This window comes from Paralichthys olivaceus, chromosome 2 (genome assembly GCF_024713975.1).
Source record: "Paralichthys olivaceus isolate ysfri-2021 chromosome 2, ASM2471397v2, whole genome shotgun sequence".
NCBI lineage: Eukaryota > Metazoa > Chordata > Actinopteri > Pleuronectiformes > Paralichthyidae > Paralichthys > Paralichthys olivaceus.
Genome location: NC_091094.1, coordinates 8203504 through 8222606, shown reverse-complemented (window position 1 = coordinate 8222606; position 19103 = coordinate 8203504). Strand labels below are relative to the sequence as shown.

At 41.2% G+C, this 19103-nt stretch overlaps 1 protein-coding gene across 4 annotated transcripts; it reads left to right on the top strand.

Moving 5' to 3' along the window:
- The first annotated feature begins 1310 nt into the window (after nucleotides 1-1310).
- Nucleotides 1311-14646, top strand: tfap2c (transcription factor AP-2 gamma (activating enhancer binding protein 2 gamma)). Of its 4 annotated transcripts, none has more exons than XM_020096930.2 (8): nucleotides 1311-1444; nucleotides 4945-5406; nucleotides 5965-6016; nucleotides 7131-7202; nucleotides 7690-7912; nucleotides 9104-9222; nucleotides 10651-10792; nucleotides 10965-14646. In XM_020096930.2, the coding sequence occupies exons 1-8, from the start codon at nucleotides 1415-1417 to the stop codon at nucleotides 11257-11259; spliced, it is 1395 nt and encodes a 464-aa protein (XP_019952489.1). In that variant the 5' UTR covers nucleotides 1311-1414; the 3' UTR covers nucleotides 11260-14646. The 4 variants fall into 4 exon arrangements, with proteins under 4 accessions (XP_019952489.1, XP_019952491.1, XP_019952488.1 ...); XM_020096929.2 differs by lacking the exon at nucleotides 1311-1444 and adding an exon at nucleotides 3907-4344; XM_020096932.2 differs by lacking the exon at nucleotides 7131-7202.
- The last annotated feature ends 4457 nt before the right edge of the window (nucleotides 14647-19103 follow it).

Below are 19103 nucleotides of genomic sequence, written 5' to 3'. Positions count from 1 at the left end.
TAAGTTACACCATAAATAATCCAATTACTGCGGCTGAATATTTAAACAAACACCGGCTCCTCTTTTCCACATCAGGCTGCTTCTCTGTTTGTTGATCATTTTTATTCCTGCGAACATTTCGATCATTAAATAACTTTCACAATGCATCAATACAAAGAAACACACGCTTGTATGAATATTTCTCCTTTAATTATCTTTATATTATTGACTTTATAACTTTGTCCCAGGAGCAAATACAGATGCGTTTCTACAGAGTCACCTGTTTCTACCACTTTCCCCCTGAACCATATATTTGATTTATATTTTGCTCCTCAATTGAAGGAGAAACATATAAATGATGCATTAAAAAATCTGAATGGATGTTTATTAAGATGAGATAAATGTATTATACAGTGGATGGTGGAACAGTCAGGGGCCATAATAGGCCTTGGAGTCACTGCTGAGAAATGCGTTTTCATCCGGTTTGTGATTTCCATGTGACATTTGTGATTATTGAATTGAGATAACATTAATCTATGACTCTTATTCATTGGATTTGGAAATCAAGTGAAATTAAGAGTCAGGCCATTGATTTTCCAGTTTTTTAATAAAATCTTCTTACAGCTGGTGTTTTGCATTTAAAGCACAATTGACTGGAATGAATTTCATTTTTTTTTTCCAGACATATAAAAGCTTTAAAGAGACGCACATCAGTTCCATCACGGTGCGAGGTGTCTGATGGTGAGTGAGCGGCAGGTGTCGGGGCCGCGCATCAGAAAGGTGAGGCCGTTTTCTCTGAGCCACATGTGTGAGCAGCTCTCTCAGACACTTTGATCTGTTCATTACTTTAAACCGAAGTCTCCTGCAGATCAGATAACAGGAGCCATTTTAGGCCTTTAAAGAAGTTTCAGTGGCTTTTTGAAAGCAGATTCTTTCGGTCAGCCCCCGGGGCGATGTGGCTTTGGGGGGTGGAATTACCTCATCTTGAAAATTCCCCCCACTTCTTTTCTTTTCCACATTATCTGAGTGTCACATTGTTTCTTTAAATACATTTTAAAAAACGAATCAATAACAGATCACTATGAAGGTAAAATAAATCTTGCTTGTTTACACGTGCAATCTTAAGAGTCATATATTTATTTTACATTCCAATAATATATATATATATATATATATATATATATATATATACATATAATGCATTTTAACGCATTAAGCTCTTTCCCTAGCCTCAATCAATATAAAGATGCATGTTGCTTTGTAATAATAATACATAGAGAGAAAAGATTTTTTTATATTTAGGTGAATTGTTTTGATTTACTCCCACTCAGGTGTAGCACGCTGGACGGCGCATGCGCAGTGCTCGGCCCTCAGGTGAAGTCAGCAATGTAAAACTGAGCCGGTTTCACTCATCCGCTGCGACCGGAGCCTTCAGATGTCTGTGCTGGAGAGGATAGACTGGAGGGTGAGTCCACTCGTCTGTTCTCCTCCTCTCTTTCCTCCAGAGGATTTAACCTGCACCATATTTATCGCTTTGTTTTCTTTTTTCTTGTTTAACAATGTTGTATTTAATGACTTCCTGTGATAGTCACCTGGTTTTAATCCAGCGCGGCGCCTTGTGCGCTTTATGGAAGAACTACTGGATCATAAACAAGAGAGAGTCGCTGAGATAAGAGTCAAGAGATACTGACAAAAACATTCAAATAATATAGACACAAAAAACACAGTAGAATTGTATATAATTCCTAAAATCGTATTAATTTATTTGTGAAAACAGAAAACAGGAGAACGTTCAAATCTGCTCTTAAAATCCACCTCCTCAGAACTGCTTTCAATATAATGATACTATATTTTTAACGTTTGAATCTTTAAAGGGTCTGAGTTCCTTAAAAAGCGCTATACAGATGACATTTATTATTTCTATTGTTATTATTATTATTATTATCATAAAGGTTTCAAATGCTCAGTGAATGATAATCAGTGACTAATGCAAACATATCTTACTGTAATATATAGTTTATACATATATGAAAGGAAATATAGGTGATAACATGATTAACCTAAATATTATCGTGGTATTCATTAGGGGCTGTTTTAGGGGGTGTTCCTACAAATAAAAGACGCATTTGGAATTAAATGTAAAAAGCCACGCCAAACCAGTTCGAAAATCACTAACATAACTCATTTATTCTTTTTCTTTAACTATTATTATTGTATCATCATTGTTCCTATCTCTCCTGCCTTGTGTGCATTTCTATCTTTTCACCTGACATCCTGAGCTGAGCCGGTTTTCACAGTCTTCATTAAAATGACGAGCTTGAGCACCAGGGCTGCAGGAAACCTCACCGTCAGGCCAAGCGTGCCTAACCTCCTTAAAGATCCCAACGTAAAATAACATTTAATCAGTGCGCATTTCACTTCTGCTTCGCATCACAACAAGCCAAGGACCAACTCGCGAAAAGAAAAAAAAAGAAAAGATAATCCGCAGTCGCCCACGTCCCGTTGTTCCCATGCGCAGACGTTCATCACAGCTTGGGTGCAGGACTGACGCCACAGGCTGTTCTCCTTAAAGACAAAGGTCTGTCCATTAATCTCACAAATTATAATCTGACATGTAGGAGCCTGCTCGTCAAATTACACTCCACTAATGAATGAAATAGCCTCTAATGGAAACGGGGTACATTCATGTTTATAGGCACTAGAATAAGTTGATCCACATAATTACGCAGTTAGTTAGAATTAAAAGACAAATATCATTAGACCTGTTTTGGGGATGTGGTGCATGTGAAAAGCTCCAGAAGCAGCTTTGTTGTGAACGTCGCAGAGCTCCAGCAGAAATGTAAATGAAGTTGAGAAAGAGTTGTTTGTTGAGCTCCTTTGAGCTTTAGAGGTTTTTCAGACTCTGATGTTGTTAAGCCCCTGAGGCTCACTGCGGTTTGTAACGAGCACTTCAACACCACACCGTGAAAACACCCACGTTAGAAAAGCGAAGGTTTCATCTCCACGCATATTATTCTTTAATGAATCAGTTCAGTTCAGAGAAATGCATTTTTATTTTCAGCTGATAGTCGTTTTGGATTTAGTGTCATAAAGTGAGAGGGCTGTTATTCTCTGCAGCAGATGAGGATATAAGAATAATAATTATTATAAAAACAATGATTATTAACAAATGATGCTTCTTGTTATACGTTGAAATGAAAATACTATGATTCCCTTGTAATAGTGGAAATTATTTATATAGTGACATAGCCTTCCTTTAACATCATTAGAATAAAAACATGAATAAATAATAGATCCTATTAAACACTTCATTACCTCCTCTCACATCGATGCAGCCTGTTTAACACGTGTGTTTCTTGTCGACAACACTTAAAACATTGTAGAGAGGCTCGATCCCATAGCAACCTTACTGTACCCATCTTCAGAACTCGGTAACCTAGCAACCCGGCAAAAAAGAGTTCAATTATTTAGTGTGTTTGTTTGTTGGTTTTTACAGATAGGCATCACAGCTCCAGCAACAAGTAACCAAATGAGTCATTTCATGGATAAATGGGTGACTTGTTTCAGAGCCATTATCAAACAATCAAGATATGGATCGAGACCATGCAGGTGATCCTTTCAAAATAAAAGCCCTGGCTGAAGGGACTTGAGGATATGGAAACAAACACAGTAAAGTAAACCAGTGTGTGTGTGTGTGTGTGTGTGTGTGTGTGTGTGTGTGGGGGGGGGGGGGGGGGGGGGGGGGGGGGGGGTCACTCTCTATGGATCTATAAAGTGAAGCCCCCCTGGGTGGACATGTCTGGAAGCTGCACAGACGCACCGACCTCTGATTGGTGCATCCTCCCGCCAATCAGCCATATTTCAATAACCCCCCCCCCATATACTTGCATCATGGCGCAGGGTGACGCCCACTGCGAGCGACTGTGCAGATATACTTCATGTTTGCGCCAATAAGACTGAACGTCTCGGGTTTGTCCATAAGAGGGAGTCGAGTTTCTTAAATGCGCCGCCGTCGCCCACTTCCACAGCAGAGCCGCGGAGCGCAGTGACCGGAGCGGCGGGGAAGCACCAACCGTGATCCTTCTGTCCCAGAGCGGCTGTGGACACTCACATCTGCGGCCGGACCATCCGTCAGTGCGTCGGTTCCTCCAGCCTCCGACTTCTCCAGAGGAAACGAAAGAGTTCATGAGCAGCAGGAAGCTCCTCAGGGTTCCATACCTGGATTAAAACGCGCAGTCGACGATTCACGTCACAGATTTAAATCTTTTTTTTCTTCATCTTTTTGGTAAAGAAGGGTTTTTCCTCGTCTCTGTCACAATGTTGTGGAAATTAGCCGACAACGTGAAATATGAGGATGACTGTGAGGTGAGTTTATTCCAGACTAAAAACAGACAAACTCAAACTGCTGTTTGAGAGACGTGGAAAGTTTGAGATTCAACAACAATGGCTGATGATTTTCCTCATAATTATAATGAAGAAATATAAAGTAAAGTAAAGTATAAAGTAATGTACAATAAAATGTCATAATGTTATGAAAAGCTGCTTAAACGTCAACTTTAAAAGAAAAGTAAAAAAACTAGAACCAGGTACAATTGATTTTGCGTCTTCTATAATTAAATATGTACTTCTATAAAAAAACAGAAGCCTAATAATAATAATAATAATAATAATAATAATAATAACTATATCAATATTAATATAAGAACTTTATTATTGTGCTTCATTATAATGCGGGCCTTTACTAACCAGTGAGAATAACCATAATTAAATATAAAGTCATTTTATTAGAGGATGAATAGCTGCGTACGTTTCACATTAACTTTCATTAAATTCTTTATTCATGCATCTAAAGCATTCTTTTCAGTGGACACATTAAAGGACACTTTATTCCCTTGAGGGACAAATGTTTTCTTCACCTGCCGTGTTGTTGTCCTCTGTCTCATCCTGTCCTGTCTGTCTCCGCAGGAAAGACACGATGGCAGCAGCAACGGGAACCCGCGGCTGCCTCACCTGCCCGCGGTCAGCCAGCACCTCTACAGCCCGTCCCCCGCCCTCTCACACTCGGCCAGCTCGGACTTCCAGCCCCCGTACTTCCCTCCTCCCTACCAGCCCATCACCTACCCACAGCCCAACGACCCTTACTCCCACCTGGGCGACCCCTTCAACATCAACTCCATTCACCAGTCGCAGTCGTCGAACCAGCAGCAGCCGTGGCCCGGCCGCCAGGGCCAGGAGGGGCTGGGCGCGCACGCTCGGAGCGGACTGGCGAGTCAGATCCTGGGCCTGGACGGAGGCTCCTCCGGGGTGAGGAGGGAAGGCTTCCGCCGGCCCGAGCTGCTCCCCCAGCACGCACATAGCCTCGAGTCGTCGGTCATCAGTGACAGCATGGGGATGCACGACATAGGCCACGGACTGGAGGATGTTCAAGTGAGTGGATGATTGGAAATTACACTGAGAGCTAAAGTTGTGTGGAAGCCATGTGTGTGCATGTGCTTGTGACACATTATGGAAAACCATTATTATTTTATTGACAGAAACAAACTAAATACGTGGTTCCAAACAATATAAAAGTAATTTGTATAAAAAAAAAGACAGTTAAAGGTAATACAGTCATTGCTCTAATGATTCAAGACAAGCATACAATACAACCAGGTTTCTTTTATACACACAATCATGCAGTAAAGAAAATTAATGATCTTTATTGCTTATCGTAACATTTAGAGACGCTGTTTTTATTACACAGAGGATTAAATAATAGTTCACTGAATTCCCAATAGAAAACATCGCAAGTGAATCAGGCCTTGTACTTTTTTTTGTTTGTTTAGCAGAAAATAGGCTTAAAAGAGGAAATGTTCATTTAAACATATTTTAAATTTCATGACTTACATGGATACACCGTTCAGAAATTAATTTCAGCTTGCATCATCTGTCTGTTTTGAGTTGTGCATGTGTTTGCTTATTGTCGCCTCTTTTCTCTTTTGTCAGCATGTAGATGACCACAGTATTATAATGGCCGATCAGACAGTCATCAAGAAAGGTGAGTTAATACCATGTTTATGATTATTTGAACAATTAGTGTAAAAGTTTGGGAAAAAGATTTTGGGAAAATCCATAAGTACATGTGTCCTTGTACAACTAGATAAACATGCAGCAGTTGAATGTACTGTAAGGCCTGTATTTTTTTCCGCTTCATATTTCGAAATGTCAAAACAATTACTTTGATAGCGACATGTCACGCCACTCAGTGTGAAGGCACAGCAAAGGAGGAGTCTCCTGTTTGCGCTCACACTTGCACACAGTGATAATCCTCATAACCGTGAGATGCATTTATCTAAGCTCAGCCTATTCTTTTGGTGAAGGTGCTTGAATGGATGCCCAGTGGAAAAACAAAACAGATTCCTTTCAAAAAAAAAAAAACAGAAGAAATGTCAGTCTGCAGCTGACATGACATGAAAATTGAGCAACATCACAACCCTCGGTGTTGAGTGCGAGAGAGGAGGAAAGCTTTGGATCATCTTTAGGCCGGCTAATCTCGCAATTGCAGCTCTTTTCAGATCACGTTAACAGGAAATTACGAGTTGATCTTGAAGCAGCAGTGTCTTGGCTCTGCAGAGCCAGCTTTGGGTGGGGTGTGGCATTAGGCTCGCATGTGAAGGACAGCTCAGTAATTTGTTGGGACATGAACTGTTTTGAGGGAACTTACTCCTGCTGTTTTGTCATCATGGCTCCATTAAACAGACTTTGAGTTAGAGAAAGATCAGCTCCAGCGATTTTATTAGTCTCTCTTTTCTTATTTTTTTAATTTGAACCACATACATGAAAAATACTGCAGATAGATAGATAAATATACTGCATTAGTGAGAGTTCATGACATTTATGCGATAATATAAATATATATATATATTATTGCACAAAGTGTGACAGTATCATGTTGCACGCTTACAAGCAGAGAGCCATGTGCACGCCACAATAAACCAGACAGTCTGCATTTGTTACATAAATCAGTGATGGCTCATTATATTGTTCCCATGCTCAAGGGCACGCTATGGGCACTCTAGGTTCTCCACTTGTAAACAATGGGATGTCATTCCCAAGCATGTGCCCCAGAGGAGCCTTACAGCACTCATGTGACTCTGTGATTTCTGTCTCAGTATTAGGACTACGAGGTGGCAGGAACCTTGATCGCTTACAGAGGACTTATTATCAGGGGGGCGTTCTTGCGGGTGAGGATGAAGATAGCCATGTTTTTGTAGTGTGCTGTACTGTTCTGTTTGTCCGATGACTGTCAGTGCTTTTGTGGGTGGTTAAATATCTTTGAATCTGTGAACACATTTTTGTTTGGGAGGGGGCAGCCAGAAATAGACACACATTTCTTTTTGTTCTGAGGTAAATCTGTGGCTCAGATAAGAGGCCGTCTGTATGTGTGTACCTGTTTGTGGATGGTGTTTGGCATGAGGGCATTTTAAACCATCCAGTGTTTGGAAAACCACACAGTGTTTCAACCGTTAACAGTTGATTCTTGTATACTTTAGTGCGGCAGACACTGTTTTTCTCACTTGCGCAGAGCTGCATACACTATGGGAATTATGCTGATTTGAGCTTACGCAGACACACAGGAAAAGTGCACATGTATAAACAAATTCTATTGCAATTCTGTTTCTTTTCCTTTTTCACTCTTTCACACATGGGGTTTTTTTCCACACTCTGCAGGTCCCGTCACTCTACCCAAAGGAAATGCACTGGGTCTTCCCTTCCAGAAAGAGTCCCTGCTGGGCATGGTATCAAATCCCACAGAGGTGTTCTGCTCCGTGCCAGGCCGCCTTTCCCTGCTGAGCTCCACTTCCAAGTACAAGGTGACCGTGGCAGAGGTCCAGAGACGTCTGTCACCCCCAGAGTGTCTCAACGCATCGCTCCTGGGAGGGGTTTTACGCAGGTCAGAGCTCAACATAGAAATACACTCACACTGATTCACACAAATCAAAGCTAACTAAGCAGAGCATAATTCATTTTGTTGGTTTTTTATCAACAGCTGTGTTGCCTGCGAGCTGTTGATAAGGTTGTGTGATTGTCTCACTTGTGAATGGCCTGCGATCTGTTGACTGAAGCTCAGCAGCCCATGGGGAAGACTTTTCCAAAAGCACAGCTCGCCTCAGTTGCTGTGGCTCATCAGTTTTTTTTGCATACGTTTCGTGACATTCTTTGTGTGGTCTGCAATTTTGGTTCTCTGCTTCCTCTGGGGATAGGTTACATCAACGCAGTTAGTACCAATCTAAAGACTCACTGGGTGTATTTGCGCGTCTGTCAGGCGCCGCAGCGTGCGTACATTTATCCGTGGCAGAGCAGTTGACCTTATGGCACATATGTTAGTGTGGTAGTCTGCTGAGGGACTGGGAGGTTACAGTATGTCCTGAATGGAGCGTTTTGTGCTTGGAGTGCACGTTTGCCACTTCCCATGTGTCTGTGTTAATGCTGACATGTGCACACACCAACACACTCACACACACACACACACAATCATAGTCAGTTTTAAGTAGGTCATATAGCAATAGGAGGATCGTTATCTGAGGGACAGCGGGGGGGGGGGGGGGGGGTGAAGGAGTGGGGGCACTCACACACACACGCCTCCCTGAAGATGCTCCCCCTCTCAGCCGCCACGGAGAGGGAGAGCCTGCTCCTCTCCTGTCATGCAGAAAACTGAATTGGCCATGGCAAGTGCGGAGTTTAAGTGTTTCTGCAAACACGTGTATGAGTGATTTCTCTGCTATGCTTTTTTGAGTGGAACCATCAATTGTTTCAGTGTTTTTAGGTCAGGAGAGGCTGTTTGTGCCTAACTTGTGTTTTTTAAGTATAGGATAAGTGAGAGGTCTCATCTGACAAGTCCTTTTTACTGTGTGAGCTACAGTCGAAATCACAATAGTCCCATTAATCTATTCTGTTCGTTCCACATCATGTTTGTCTAAAAGAAATAAATAATCACCATAATAAAAACTTGCCAAATCTTTTTTTCATTTCCTATAATCCTTCCTGAGCAAACACATAATGTGGAAAAAAAATGTTATTGTGAATAATCTATGAATGACTTAATGGCTTTGGACTCACCATGTGTTTTTGTGTTCTCCTGCAGAGCCAAGTCAAAAAATGGCGGTCGCTCTCTGAGAGAAAAGCTGGATAAAATTGGGCTGAACCTGCCGGCAGGAAGGAGGAAGGCAGCCAACGTCACTCTACTTACCTCACTCGTAGAAGGTATGCCATGTCACTCAGTAGTTCAGAGCAGCTTCTCAGGTGTAATTGCTGTTTGCCCGCAACTGGAATGTCGCTCTAATAGTAAGAGGACGTGGGAACGTCAATCTCTTCGACATAGCATGTGTGTTTTAATCACTGTAAACCATCTTGAGGCATTCTCCAAACGCCATTCATTATTGGAATAAAGACAATGTGACTGGTGCAAAGGCTTTTTTTCTTGAGGAACTTGTTTCCGTAAGAAGTTGTTTTTAATGAAGGGGCTGATGAGTAAATGCAAGATTCTTGTTATCATCAAAGACCTGTTTAACTCAGTCTTTCATATTTTGAGGTTAACGTCTTTTTAACCCTTATGAAAAAACGAATTCTGCACAATTGTATAATTATCTCACTGCACTTTATATAGTGAGGTTGAGACTTAATAGTTTATAGAGAGACCCAACATTTTCAGCCACCTGCCTGGACCGGTTGGGGCATTATCAGAGAAATTGGGAAGAGAAGTGGTTTGAGTCAAAGAGAGGGGGTAACACTGGATATCAATATAACAGTTAGGTGTATTTTCTGTGATATCAATCTTCTTTAAATCGTCTGCACCGTGTAACACGGCCACAGTTATTCAGTTATTTAATGTCAGGCAGTTTACGTAGTTACGATGACGACACAACACCTTTACCTTCCCCTGTCAAAGCCTTAAATACTAACACATCATCATCATCAGTGATGCCTAACTGTGATCACAGTATCACTTTAATCACAACTTCTTGCCGCGGGCTAAGGTAGAAAAGGTTTTTTCCCCTCCCATGCTCCTCTACATGCCTAATTTTTTAAATGGGCTGATGATTTTGTGGAGGAGAATGACTGGAGGCCCATGTTATTTAGAGACCTTCAAAGCTGAATTAAGCCTTGTTATCTTGTGTTCGACTCGCCAGGAGGGCCAGCTGACCTTAAATCTTGTGCTTCTGAATGGTTGCCTGCGTCCTCAAATGATGTGCGTGTCTATCAATAAGTGGTACTGTTTGTGCCACGGGCAGTCTGTGCTAGCATTTATCCACATAAACCCATTATGACCATGCAAGTCAAACCACCCTCAAGACGGAAATATGTTCATCTCACTAGTTCTTCCTCCCTGGAGCCAGAAGAATGAGCACAGCTGATTATTCTGTCGTTCAGCTGCTTCTCTTCATGTGCCTTGATGCTTGGGTAATCACGTCCGAAGCAGAGCGCTAGTGTGAAGCTGCAAATTGATAAATTGCTGGGGCTGACCAGCTTTCTAATACATCTTTGACTAGTGTGAAAGGGCCTCCTCTGATAATGCATACATAAATAATGATAATCTTTATTTATTCATAAACATACAGTCTTAGTTTGAGATCAGGAGCACGTTTCTCCTCAACTTACTTGAGTAATTTATTCCTCGTTCTTTTCTTCCAGGTGAAGCTGTTCATTTAGCGAGAGACTTTGGTTACGTATGTGAGACGGAGTTCCCTGCAAAGGCGATTGCTGAATACCTCGGCAGGCCGCACGTAGAACGCAATGAGGTTAACTCTCGGAAGAATATGCTCCTTGCTGCCAAGTGAGTATCCCTGGATTGATGTATATAAATTGCATTGAATCTCATGGATGACCGGAGCATTTTGCTTATTGAATTATCTGCAGTGTCATCTTGTTGCACTCAGGCCACAGTGAATCAGTAGATGTGTAAATATTTCCCCGTCCTCCTAAATCAGTTTTTTTTCTACCTTCAGGCAAATCTGCAAGGAGTTTACTGACTTGCTCACTCAGGATCGATCACCTCTGGGAAACTCTCGGCCGGCTCCCATCATGGAGCCTGGAATCCAAGGCTGCCTGACCCACTTCAGCCTCATCACTCATGGCTTTGGCTCTCCGGCCATCTGCGCCGCCATGACCTCACTGCAGAACTACCTGAACGAGGCGCTCAAACAAGTGGACAAGATGTACCTGAGCTCTGGCAACGACAACCAGGGATCCTCAGACAGTGGAAGCAAATCTACCGACAAAATGGACAAGCACAGGAAATGAGAGCTCACAAGAGAATCCCTACAAACTTGAGAACCCCCCCCGCCCCGAGCCCCTTAATCTTGCTGCCCTGTCTGCCCTTTTTGGACTTTTTTAAAATCAATATTTAGTATTGTCTTTTTGAAAGCTGAATTTGTGCGTGACTGTGTATGTACGTACTGTATGCTCGCACTGTTAAATTTATATATTTTTAGAAGTTGAGGATTTCTAAAAACTTGTCACAGCCGGCTGCAGTTCAGTCTGTTTTGGCACCTACGGTTAACGCCCGTGGAATGATCCTAATGGGAGCGCCTCCTGTGAAGATGTATTACAGACCATATCATAGCGACCACTCTGCAGTCCTATACAGTTGCCAATGTGCCGACGCTACAACCATGGGACCTGCACTCTGTTGACAAGAAGAGGAAAAAGAACAAAGTGCATACTGTTTTTTTTTTCTCCCTAGAGGACATCATTTCAAGATGAGTTGCTGTGGCTGTGAATTCCTCTCAGCTTTCCCCCTTCTGCTCCGTCTGGAGGCAAATCCACTGATTTCCTGTGTCTCAATGGACTTGCAAAAGGACAATTTTTATATGAGAAAAAGAGAGAGAAGAATATCCACTTCGTTTTCTTTACTTTTTTATGCTTGATTTGTACAACCACTTCAAAATGGCTCCAGTGTTATTGTGCTTTGTTTCACGAGAGATGATTTGAATCTTATGTAAGCCTGAATAAGAATTGACGATTTTTGGTTTGTCAGTCTGTGTTTGGTCAGAAACCAGAGACTTCAAAGTCGTTATAATAGAAGCCTCTTCAGTGTTCATGTGGATTACAGGCATAGCAGTGCTTCCATTGTTCCTCTATCTTTTATACCAGGCAGTGAGAACATGTTATTTTTGTGACTGTTAGGTATTAATCATCATTAGTATTTAAAAACCTCACGTTGACATCAATCCACCAACCAGTTTAGTCCTGCCGGAGTGTATGCATGTTGTGAGAGTGTGTGTAAATGTACATATTTCCTTCTTCAAAAATCTTTTAATTAGACATTAAATTCCACACATAGAATTTTATCCAGTGTCTTGTCCTGGATGTAAATATTTTCTAATTTATGTTGTAATTTAATGGGCTTGTGTAAATAATGGTATCATTCTGGTGTATGGTTTAACTTTTTATGATGATGATGTGTTAAACTTTTATAAATGGGTTAGTTTTTTATCGAGTAGAGGTTAGGAAGTGGGCATGATATACCTTTTTTGAAAATATGTAAAAAAAAAAAAAAAACTGTTTTAAAGTTTCAGGAAAAATGAAAATAAAAAAAAAGACTAAAGTCTGATTCAGTGAGTCAGTGATGCCGCTTGAGCCCCATACACACACACACACACACACACACACACACACACACACACACAAACACACTTTGTTAATGGATAGCGCTATTGTTCTGTAGCCTTTTCAGCAGTATTTCACAGATGATGGTTTAGTCATGTGTTGGAAAATATTCCTATTAATAAACACCAAAGAAAAACCCCAAACGAATGGGAACAGTAGCAATCATTATCTGCTCTCACTTAGCTTCACAAATAGGCTGTGTGGTTCAGTGAAGGCATAGACCTCAAAAGTACATCATGTGATGAGCAAAGATAGCTGAGGGCGGACAAATGGCTTGTTCATGTTTAAACTTAGCGAAGCTTAAGCTATTGACACATACTGCCTAGTTTACACTAGAAGCTCATCACTTGTTACCCATAACATTCCCTGTATTCTCTGTGTTTTAGAGCAGGTGTGCTCTCTGTGTGGAGTCAGTCTGCTTTGAGTTTAAAGGTGTATTTCATCTATGGAAATGTGGAACTGCAAGTTTCACCCTGCAGATGACAATTCCTTTGATGTGTGTGAGAAAACAAAGCAATGCAAAACTGCAGATGGGATTTACATGTGGCGCAAGCTTGCTTAATCATAACTTGCCTGGCCAGTCCCTGCTGATTCATGTGGTCTGTCTGTTTATGTGTTTCAGGAGTTTACTGCTAAACGGCTGAGCCAGAGTAACTCCAAACCAGTGCTGACTGAAACACATTTGAGCATTAACGTTGGACATATAAGCATAACTGCAGTGCTGTAATCCACCACAGCATATTGTATCAACATTACTCCTCATATGTGCTGCAGAGAATAGAATAGAATAAGCTTCATTTTCCAGACCAGGCGGGAAATGTGTCTTTGATCTCATCCAGAAAACTAAAAACATCCGTTATGCCACGTTATGTTAAGCTCACAGGTCCGCCCGACCCTGCAAATCTAACTCTCCAGGAAATTATCTCGACTCTAACCAGGTATATGTGTAAAAACAAACTGCACATTTACATATCCTGCTCTGGAGGTCAGTAGGTTTAACCAGCGTCTTACACAAGCCAGGCTAAATGTTCCAGAGGCAGCAGCAGCAGCAGCAGCAGCAGAGTGCCATACCTTGCAGTTAAACAAGTATCAGCCTCTCCCCTCAGAACCTGTTTAACCAGACCTGTCAACTCAGTGGATCACTGCCCTCACAGCGGTTGACTTTAACTGCCTTCAGTTACTCCTCGTGTTAGCTTGTACCCTCAGCTCAGAGAGAGTAGATAATGGGAGGAGATGGTAGAAAAGGGGAAGGTGGTATGGCTGAAGGTTGACGGAGGGAGAAAAAGGGAGGATTTCTTTTTCCCTGTCCTGATGCTTTGATTATTCATTCTGCCCTCTCTCTCTCTCTCTCTCTCTCTTTCTCTCTCTCTCTTTCTCTCTCTCTCTCTCTCATGTTATCACTCGCAGGGTTTGCTATGGTGGCCTTAAACTGTCGGACTGAGCTGGAGAAGGCTTTCAGAAAATGAGAGGTGAGATGTCCAATTGCCTTTGAATAGCTTTTAGAAGGACAGCCAACTGGTTGACAGAGAATCTTCACAGACATATTAAACATACACGTGTCCCATTCACATATATATGGTCAGCAGAGGAGATCCTCTCTGAGCACAACTTGTGAGTTTTAGGTTTGAACTCCTGCATGTAAAATATCAGGGAAGATAAACCACGTATAGAAATTACAATCAAAAAATACAGTGGTGAGAATTCTTTAGCACCAGAAAACGACTTTGTCTTTTTGAATCAGACCATAATGCACCTGTTCAATGTGTCATAACTTACCATGTGTTTTCCAAAACACAGCCAACATAGTTACTGGTCAAACATTTTCGTCTCAACCGTGAGACATTCTGAGTAATTCACCTCTGACACACCTCATGAATCTGGGAAACAAAGGCAAGCGTGGACTTGTTAAGGTTACCTGTTGCCTTCACTTCTCCTTCTTTTATGGAAAACAGAAAACTCCTATACTCCTTTTATTTCCAGAGATTATATCTGACATACTAATAAACTCTTTTGATCACATTAGGATGCCCAGGGCTACTTGTCAACTCCAGAATCAGTGAACTGTAGTTGTATTTCATGCCAGCTCTGACTGAATGACCTTTATATGTAGGTCACAGCAAGTCACATGATGAAAGTGTCTGGAAAGATGGAAAAAGTGCCAAAAAGTACAAACTTGATGCAACATTTTTCTTTCTAAAATTGAATTTAAATATTTCATGTTTTATTTCTTTAATAAATTGTAAAATGACAACAGTTTAGAACGGCTTTCATTTCTTTGCGAGTCACAATTTTCATTGATCAATAAGAAAGCACAAAAGTTGACAGGGAAGGTAAGCTCAGTATATTCATAAAATTATAAACCAAAATACAGAAATCTATAATTATTCTACTACAATACCCCCAGAAGAAATACTTTTGCCTTATTAAGTAGCTGTAGAGCATTCAAGTAATGCAATGTTTTTAAAAATCAAAGAGCCAGTTGAAATTCATGTAGGTGACCTTAAATAAAGTGTTTTAAAACAGTTTTAGTGAATAGTTTCCTTTTGAACAGCTTATCTAAAGGAGAAAAATACAGGACAGGAAATCAGCTCCTTCCAAGCATCCCGATTATTGCATTCTAATCATACACCCCCGTACTGTTACATACTGTTACCCGACATGTTCCCACATACTTTCAACTTTACTTTTACCCTTTTCCATTCATCCCAACCACTTCCCTTCAACGACTGCTTTTGAAATCTGGTGTACATTAAGGCTCATTTGCAGTCAGACTAATCGCTTGCTTGCACTTCCCGACCACTGAAACCACTTTATGAGTTAAACCGTAGTCTTAATACCCCATGTCATCAGCGATAAGTCATCGTGATGACAGGAGATTCTCATGTGTAAATCAGGAGTCAAGGTCTAGTTCAATAAATACAGGAAGCAAGTTGATCATTTGAGGAGAAAATGTGTGGTAGAAAAAGAAAAGAGGATTAAACTGATCTGCAGATAATTAAGATTGTCATTAAGGAAACTTTCAGAAAGAAGATGGGATAGAAATAAAAAAATAAAAAATGGTGACATAGGTGTGAACCAAAAAAAAGATCCAGCACAGGCCCACATATTCATCAATGATTTAAATACTGGAGTAAGATGATCAAGAACAAGTTAGCGGACTTGAAAAATAGGTAAAACTGTTTTTGTTGAAAATCAAATTACATCTTCAGAAAAGCAACTTTAAAGCAGGAGATTGTTTTCATTTGTTAAAATGAGTTTTCTCTTTCTAAGATGCTTGTTTCAATGGTGACTTTTATGATGGTTTTAGTCTTTTATTAATATATCCTTCACTTCAGGTTATTTCCCTGGAGTGATTGGTTATAAGATATAAAATTATGTGCTGAGGACTGTTCTCTGTATTATTTCAACCCTGTACGTTTTTTTGCTTGTTTATTTCTTTGTTGTCAGCAGGATTACGCAACAACTACTAAACAAATTCCAGAGAAATAGTGGAAGGATTGGAGCCAAGAAAAAGCCCGATACATTTTCATTTTTTAAAATCACTTTTTATTGATTTGACAGGGAATAATTCATGGGTTTTGATGAACAAAAAATCTGGCGTATTTAGGGGAATGATATCTGTTTGTGCTGTTTGGTGCAGCTTGATGGGGACTGATGGGCCTTGGTGGAGGCATGTGCTCTATTAAATCCCATTCTAGTTTGCAATGTAAGCTAATGTTCTCGTCTCACTACTCAAACAGTATCTCATACATGTGTCTAAGGTACTTTTATGTAAATGGGACAAATAAAATTCACACTGAATGACTAATTCCATGAAGCAGTTTTCAAAACGACGCTTTCCAGGGAGAAGAAAATGGGAAGGGAGAAAATAAAAGATAAAAGAATAAACAATGTACTGTACATGCACAAAGAAGCAGGAATTAGTACACAACACACAAACTCCAGAGAACTCCAATGGAGAATCTCAATTTGGCAGGAAAATACAACTGATAGATGAATCACAACCTTTTTAGGTTGGTGATGATTAATGTCTACATTTGTGGATTTACACAGGTTACAGTATTTCCTTTTTGTTTTGAGGAATGTTTGAGTTGAGTCTGCTCCCAGCGTGACTCGCTCCTGTGTGGCATTAAATCCACACACCTGGAGGTACGGTGAGTATACTCTGCTGGTATTTGCCTGCTGTGTTGTGTTCAACTGCAGTCGGACAACATGGACAACAAGATTTTGCCTGGAGGAGCCAGACTCAGACTTATGTTCACTGTGAAATGGTTTTTGTAACGTTCTGACAACCATCTCTTTTTTATCGATGTCCAGTGCAGTGATGCTCCGCTAAGTGCTCACCATGATTTGTTTACAAGAAAACCTCTGAGATGTGAGGAAAAAGACGAAAAACTCCTCCTCTTTGTTCCATAACAGGCAACTTTGGCCAGTAATTGCTCCCATTTAGAAAAGTAGCGTAGTGAAAATACTTAATAACTCATCTGGTGACAGCATTTAAAAGGGCAATAACTCTGAGTTGACTTTGGAGCAGGCGATTTTGTTAATGAAGTTAAATAAGTCGAAGCAGTTTCATTCATATAATCAGGGGAATCATTTAATGACCATAAAAGATCAACACTGATCAGCATTGAGGGAGTTTTTCCTTTCTGAGTGTGTGTGTAGAGAGCCGGGGGTGGGGGTTAGCTGTGAGGGGAATGTAGTTCAATAATGAGAGCATTAAGCAACTATGGTGGGGGGGTGAGGCGAGTATGCGTGCCTGTGTATATGTGTGTTGGGGGGTGGGGGTGCAGCCTAATCCCTGAGGAAAATGTGGAAGAAATTAATCTAAATTACAAGGATGAGGCTAGTCTGGAGTCTGGGTCTGGAAGGGCTACAGAGGGAAGGAGAAGGGGGGGGCATCTATTACTCCTGTCCTCTTCTGTATTTTGGTCGCTGGTTTTTTTCTCGTCTTTCCTTATTCTGTGGGAATGAGGTGGCCTGTCTTCCTTCCTCTCTGGCTTGCCACCCAGACGCCCCTCCTTCACTCGCTCACGCACAGGCCTCTCACCAATTAGTCGGTCAGTAGATAGCCTCTGCCAATGTGGACAGGACCACGGGGAACCCCTTAGTCCCCGATCTGGTCCCTGTGTTCTCTTCTCACAGACAACAGATGTCTTGGTTTCTCAGGGAACATGCTGCGTCTCCTCGCTGGCCTCTTTCAGCCTCCACTACAAAATAAAGACCCCTCACACTCTCTGCAAACCTGCCACGTCACACAACTTTTAGCTCTGGAGAAGGATTAGCTGCTGTGGAGGCCTTTAGTCTCACATGCACACACACAAACGCAGTCCAACCCTAAAGGAAGAGCCCCGTCTTCTTTCATATTTACCCTGACACAAAAACAGATAAATTACACAGGATGGTTACCGCCGCTCATCTATCTAATGGAAAGCATCTGCCGTCTCCCCTGCTAACAAATGTACAAGCAAGTCTTGTTCACCTAGGCCTGAGTGCAGTAATGGGAACAAGCTGTTTGGTCAACAAACAGGCCAGTAAACACACAGTGCACTGTGTTTTACACACGCTCTCTTCACTGGTTTACTGGAGTCAGAAATCAGAACGACAGAGCAACAACAACAAGACGTCACACATGTGGCTTGAATAAATAATAATAGTAATAATAATAACTTTGTTTGGAAAGCCCATGGTTACAAAGTGCTTCACAAAATACACGCCAAAAAACAAATGGATAAAAATAGAAGGTATTCAATTCAATTCAATTCAACTTCAAGCGCCAAGTTTCCATCTATCACGGATCAATAGAAAACAAATGGAAGTGGAAAAGTAACATTAGTTGCTCATTGTTGTCACTGATAACAGGATTATGGATTAACAGGCATTATTGATCCGTCTGTGTCTCACTGTATTCTTCGTCTCACCACCGGCCCCACACATGGCTGATTCCCAAGCCCAGCGGACGGAGCCTGAGTACACGACTACAGAAGAGGTTAATGCCACGTTAACGCCGCATCACTTTGGTGAAGCAGAGTTTCTCCGAAACCACCTGCTGCCGTCTCAGTGCTGCTCTCACAACACATAATGGGTTCAATTTCATTTCTTTTAGAGGAAATGCTGAACGAAGGATCGATTACTTTTTCTTAAAGAACAGCAAAAAAGAAAAGAAACACATCGTACACGTCTACGTGGAGTCAGTGGCGTAGCTTTGATGCAGAAGCATGAATTGAGCTATCGTGTCCAATCTTTTGGTCTAAATCCTTTGGCTCATCAAATATCCAACATTAGCTTTGTGACTATTTCCTGATTCTTAATTTACCTTTTCCTAAAAGTGCATGAAACAAACTATTGACTGGATCAAACCAACAATTCTCTGTCTTCTCGTGTTTTTATACCTCTGCTGAGGTTGTTTTCACCTGTTTGTCAACAGGATTATGCAGAAATTACAAAATTGATTTTCACGAAACCTGGCTGAAGGG